The sequence below is a fragment of the Sinocyclocheilus grahami genome, unplaced genomic scaffold (genome assembly GCF_001515645.1).
Source record: "Sinocyclocheilus grahami isolate Dianchi unplaced genomic scaffold, SAMN03320097.WGS_v1.1 scaffold121.1, whole genome shotgun sequence".
Taxonomy (NCBI): Eukaryota; Metazoa; Chordata; class Actinopteri; order Cypriniformes; family Cyprinidae; genus Sinocyclocheilus; species Sinocyclocheilus grahami.
Genome location: NW_015505300.1, coordinates 2,099,807 through 2,105,852, shown reverse-complemented (window position 1 = coordinate 2,105,852; position 6,046 = coordinate 2,099,807). Strand labels below are relative to the sequence as shown.

Below are 6,046 nucleotides of genomic sequence, written 5' to 3'. Positions count from 1 at the left end.
ATATGTTGGCCGATAAATTTATATCCAAATTGTTATATACTTTTTGAGAGCCTGATTACAAAAAAGGTCTCATCATTAAAAGCCACATCCCAAACACTTCAACATAAGCAGCCTAGTTTGAACGGTGTACGTTTTAAAAATATTTTTACTCTCCCATTACCAAATTTAGTCATAAAAAAGTCTTACAAATAAATAAAATAATGCATAAATAATGCAAACAATTCACTGGACATCATTACACGTGTAAAGAATCAAAATGAATGCGCCACAGATCAATAAAACAGAATTGTATATAATGTTATATACACAACATTCCCAATCATAGTTATTATTGTTGTGCACTGCTGTTTGAGCTGCGTGTGCTGAGCTAAAGATGATCACTGGTAAACTGAAGCGCTCTTTTAACTTAACCAAACGCATTCTATATGAGATAAATCAGATATACATCAAATAAACACAATATTACAATGTACAATTGCACAAAAGGCTGCAAACGAACAGCGCGCATCTGAAGTGTCTCTGAAGGAAATAATGCATTATTTATCGGCTTTAAGATATCGGCCAAATTTTCTTATCAGGCCAATACCGATAACAGAAAAAATGAGCATTTATCGGCCGATACCGATATGGTGGCCGATATATCGTGCATCCCTATACATTATGGTTACCATGGTAAATTTTAATAAGGCTGTAATGTTTACCACTTTTACACATGAAAGCTATTCACATAAATGTTCTTTGCTGTTTTCACAGAACAACATCTACTCAACAGAAAAAGGAAGATGGGTCCGACTAGAGTTTTTCCAATTCTTCATCGTTTTGCTGCTCTTTCTTCTATCCGCAGTACAACGGCATTAAGACATTCCCTTTGTAAACCTACTGTAAAACTGTGCTATGCCTCCCTCTGCACCCTCCAACAGACGAGATCTGTTTCAACAGAGACTGCCTTAAGCCATCACATTTCAGGCCTGACTGACAAGGAGAAAAGACTACTGCCCAAGCTTTATGATGGACTTATCGGAGGTCAAAGGGCAGCTCTTGCTGAATCTATAACCATTGTGGAGACCCAGCATCCAAGGAAGAAAGAGTTGGCCCAGGTTCTGCTTCAAAGAATGCTGGCCTTCCGTCAGGAGCTGGAGAAACGCAATGGTGGAAATCCAGTGGCCTTCAGAGTGGGTCAGTAAGGTGACGTGAACTGTAGGAGTGAAGCTGAACCTTATTGCTGTTTGCATGATTGCCTCAATCTTCAATCACATCTTTGTATGTGTGAATTCAGGACTGTCTGGTCCCCCTGGCGCTGGAAAGTCTTCATTCATTGAGGTCGTTGAGAAAATGCTGACAGGAAGAGGACATAAAGTGTCAGTAGTGGCTGTGGATCCTTCTTCGTGCACAACTGGAGGTGAACAGACAGAAAGTGTCAAAACGTTTCGGTACCAAAAGATGCTTGTGCCAGTTTTATCTTTCTACTTTAGATGTTTGGATATGTATACATGAGTCTGTAAGTCACTTTAGTCGGTTTTTATGTGGTTACAAATTTTCATCTTGACATAATTGTGACCCTGGACAGTCTGGACCACAAAACCAGTCATAAGGGTAAATTTTTTTAAATTGAGATTTATACATCATCTGAAAGCTGAATAAATAAGCTTTCCATTGATGTATGTTTGTTAGGATAGGACAATATTTGGCCGAGATACAACTATTTGAAAATCTGGAATCTGAGGGTGCAAAAAAATCTAAATATTGAGAAAATCGCCTTTAAAGTTGTCCAGATGAAGTTCTTAGCAATGCATATTACTAATCAAAAATTAAGTTTTGATATATTTATGGTAGGAAATTTACACAATATCTTCATGGAACATGATCTTTACTTAATATCCTAATGATTTTTGGCATAAAAGAAAAATCGATAATTTTGACCCATACAATGTTTTTTTGGGTATTGCTACAAATATACCCAAGCGACTTAAGACTGGTTTTGTGGTCCAGGGTCACATATCATCTCTTAATTATTGGTTGACCAGAATGGGTTTTAAAATCACTGGTGTCATGACTTATAGCTGGAATAATGTAAATATTTAGTACAAATTTGAAGTTAGCAAATTAGATGTACACAGATTTTTGTGTGTGTTAAGTGTGTAATTTCAGTGCTACTATAGTCACCAAATAGATGCGGTTTCAACAGCTACGCTGAACATTTTAAGTGTTTTAAGGAATAATAAATGATTGCAAAATGATTATGGCTTGTAAAAAACAGATCTGCATAATGTGACCATGAAATCAGGATCTAATTAATCTGTCTTCTGTTTCTCAGGTCATCCTGGAAGGGACTGCCAGAGCTCACTAATGAGAATGGACAGTACTGCTCTTTTAACTGTGAAACTCAGGCCTGGTCTCTTGCCGCCGTGCTTGAGGTTCTTCATGATCTGTGAGCAGAGATCAAGCACCCTTGTCTTCCACAAGTGTTCCTGTGCAGTCATGTTTGTGTGCCGTTTACCTAAACGGGTCTGAGGACACGTTACAGCCCTGAGCTCATAGCTGAAAGTGTGAAGTACAAAACAACTTCCCGTACTTTAGAATTAGTGAGATTTCCTTGTTCCTCATGTCCCCTCCCTTACCATCCAGCTTCTACTAGACTTCTAGAGACTGTGAGTTTGCCCTTTATGTAGCTGAATTGAGGTACGCCATTAAAATGTTGATGTTATTCTGTCAGAATATTCAGAACGTGTCTAGTGTAATCTATAATTAGTTCATGTGTAGTGTTTGTCCTACATCTTTCACACTGATGTAAGGTTAGGATGCTACTTTTGAAACTCACTAAATGTTTTTGTTTGCATGTTTCGAAATGACTGAATAATTAGGAAAACTAAAAACGGATAAATGTGAAATAAAAATAATGTTTAAAGACTATGTCTGGAAAGTTATTTTTTTTTACTTTATAAACTTTCGTTTTTAATTCAGAAAGCGCAGACATTTTTGTTGCCAATTATTTATTTTATTACATATTTAAAGTATTCACATTCTCCATAGTTATTTCCCTGTTGAAAAAAAACAGCATATGCTGGTTAGGTATGTTTTGATGCTGGTTTATGCTGGTCCTTTGCTGGTTTATGCTGGTCCTTTGCTGGTTTAAACTGGTCCTTTGCTGGTTTATGCTGGTCCTTTGCTGGTTTATGCTGGTCCTTTGCCAGCACATGACCAGCAAAGGACCAGTTTAAACCAGCAAAGGACCAGCTGTCCTGTGTGGCTATATTCTATAAATGCTATAAAACTTATATTTTCAGTTTTATTACTTTTAATCTAAAACAAAAGTCTGTAAAACTATTTATACTGATCAAAGTTTGATCAAAAGTAAAAGTGAGTGCAAAATTAGTGCATGGAGAATCACACTGAGCCACATCACACTCAAATGTCTGTTTTTGTGGCTGGAACTCTGGAAAAAAACAAAACAACAAGCACCTGATTATGAGAAAATGGGAGCATGTCTATTAGAATACTCACTAAAGCACTAGTTTGCTTAGAAGCAGCTGGTGGTTTTATTATTGTAGATGTAGTTTTGTGAGGTGATGGTGATGTGCTCGGGGACTGATTGCCAATTAACTGTAGAGCTGTTCACCATGGTCCAAAAAGCTGTATAGTCTTTGACAAATGTCACACTGTAAGGGCATTGAAATCATGGAGAATTATGATCAAGTATTTAATTTTCAGAGATTACAAGTGTATAATTTGCCTCTTTAAACAAGAGTTAAACACATACAAGAACTGAATATCACCCAAGGAGGTGTTTGCTGGTGGTTCCCATGTAGCCTCAAACTGGGATTTCTTGTCTGCAGATGCTTGGCTGAGCGTTGAGTTCTGAGAGCCAAAATCAGAGCGTTTCCATGACTCATGCCTCATTTTAGCGTTAAAGCATATACTCCAAATGTCTGCATTGAATAGAAATGAGAAATCTAATGCATAAACTCAGTTCAGGGCATGGGATTTGTTGTTATTTATTGATGTAAAGCGTCCCACTGCAGTTTTTCCGTCCACTTCTCGAGCCTGTAACATGAAGCCTTGGAATTCGGAGGCATTCTCCGTCACCACAAGTACATTTTAAGCAAATTTTCATGTTTTGTGAACTATTCCTTTAACAATAGATTACCAATAAAAACCTAATATCTAAAAACCCATAGAGAGCAGCAGCAGTTAGAAACTGCCCTCACCAGTGATGGTTTGTCCTGGTGTGAATGTGGTGCTGTTCACAGAGACTTTGTCGAGAGCTGCTTATTTGGGACTCAAAGTGAGTGTGATTGGGGGCCATGCTTTGACAGGACTCCTCCACTTGCTCATTGGGGAAAGCTGTGACCCTCCTCGCCCAACACACACACAACAGCAGGAGAATTCGAATGTGCATCTTAAAACCAATAATAATAAATGCTTATTTATTTGATTTGATTGATTGAACAGCATTAAATTGTAAACAGAGTTTGAGAACTGAGAACTTAAAGATAATGAAGCAAAAATAAATAAACTACTTTAAAGTTTGTTTCCATACATATGTATCTTCGTAGCAATCCATTATGAAGTAATGGAACCAATAGAATATATTTGATTTGAAAAATGTATAATTTACATTTCTTCTATTGTTATTTGTTTTATTTTTTTATTTTAATTACTGAATGTTCGGTTAGATTGATAAGATAGCAAAGTAAAACTTACTGTGTAAGAGTGAGGCGTTTGCTCCTCCAGAAGCAGCAGTAGGATTGTGCAGTTGTTTGAAGGCTCTTTCTTGACAAGTAAGGAAATGTCTATCCCATAAGTACAAACTGATTGAATTTCATGTGGGTGTAAAAATGTGTGTCCCAACTTCATGTTGTGTTGTAGTTTTCAGCTTTTTCCTTGTAAATGTATTGTGATTGAGACATTTACTCTCATTCAGCCAGTATTTAGATTTCAAACAGAGCAAAGCTTTCTTTATATTTCAAACACGTCAAAATGTCATGTTCCGCTAAATATATCCTATCTTAGAAATTGTCCCAAAAGCCACAAAATCATGTGCTAAATGTGTTTTAGAACATGCATACTGTAGTCCATGTCCTCACACAGGGCTATTAAAATATACTGTAATAATAAATACATAGAATCTAGTTTTAACAAATAGTAGGTCTATAATAAAATGTAAATAAAATGCACCATGCTGTTCAACTTTATAGTTATACACTTGATGCAAGCTTTATTTGAAAAATGCTGCTTAAAACTGCTGAAACTGACACACTAGTTTACTGAACTGCTAAATGATGAGCTACATTATACATGGTTCTACAAAGTACGCCTGTCTGTTCAGTTACATGACTGAAAGTGTGCCAAGAAACCCATTTACACGTGATGAATCAGGCTAGAATTTTGTCCAATAAAATTTATTCATGTGTGGCATGTAAATAGAATATTTATAACACCAAGATGCACATTCTGATCACTGTTAGTTTTATATAAACACTGAACTCTATACATCCATTATTATCTTTTTTATGATCTATATGATTTTATGATCTTTTATGATCTTTACTTCCTTATATTTCACAAATCTTCCACCTTTCCTTTATAATTTTCACATAGGAATAAGGACAGTTTAGGATACTGTCTGCTCATTGTTTACCTTCCAGTTATCAAGCACATATAAAACCCTCTTATTCCTGTCGCACATCAGCTTTAGACATTTTCTGGAAAGCAGCACAACATCGCTGTTTGATTTTGTGAAGGTTTGTTGCTTCTACTGGAACCAATATATTGCACTTAACTTTTTTTGTTTCCATTAAAATGTCAATAATCAGTGTTATTTTTTATAATTGTTATCAATGTGCTATTAAAATGTAAATCTTTTTTATTTATCCTGTCAGATGCATGTACAGTTTCTCATCGTGGTTTTTGAGCTGAATCTTCATGCTGTAACTGCATTCAGCAGTGGACTGGTGACTCAGGCATGCATGTACTATGACTCCTGGACATGGGGTTGATGCCTCTACGTTAGAACCTCCATATACTGTTACTGCAGATGTTTCAAACT

At 36.3% G+C, this 6,046-nt stretch overlaps 1 protein-coding gene across 1 annotated transcript in view; it reads left to right on the top strand.

Annotated features, from left to right (window-relative positions):
• The window catches only part of LOC107589898 (glycogen debranching enzyme-like), a 33,970-nt gene extending 31,431 nt beyond the window's left edge, over positions 1–2,539 (top strand). Inside the window, exons 32-34 of the mRNA XM_016278473.1 lie at positions 845–1,176; positions 1,277–1,358; positions 2,315–2,539. Coding sequence (XP_016133959.1) covers positions 845–1,176; positions 1,277–1,358; positions 2,315–2,432 — 532 coding nt within the window. The 3' untranslated portion in view covers positions 2,433–2,539. The remainder of the gene's footprint in view (positions 1–844; positions 1,177–1,276; positions 1,359–2,314) is intronic.
• The last annotated feature ends 3,507 nt before the right edge of the window (positions 2,540–6,046 follow it).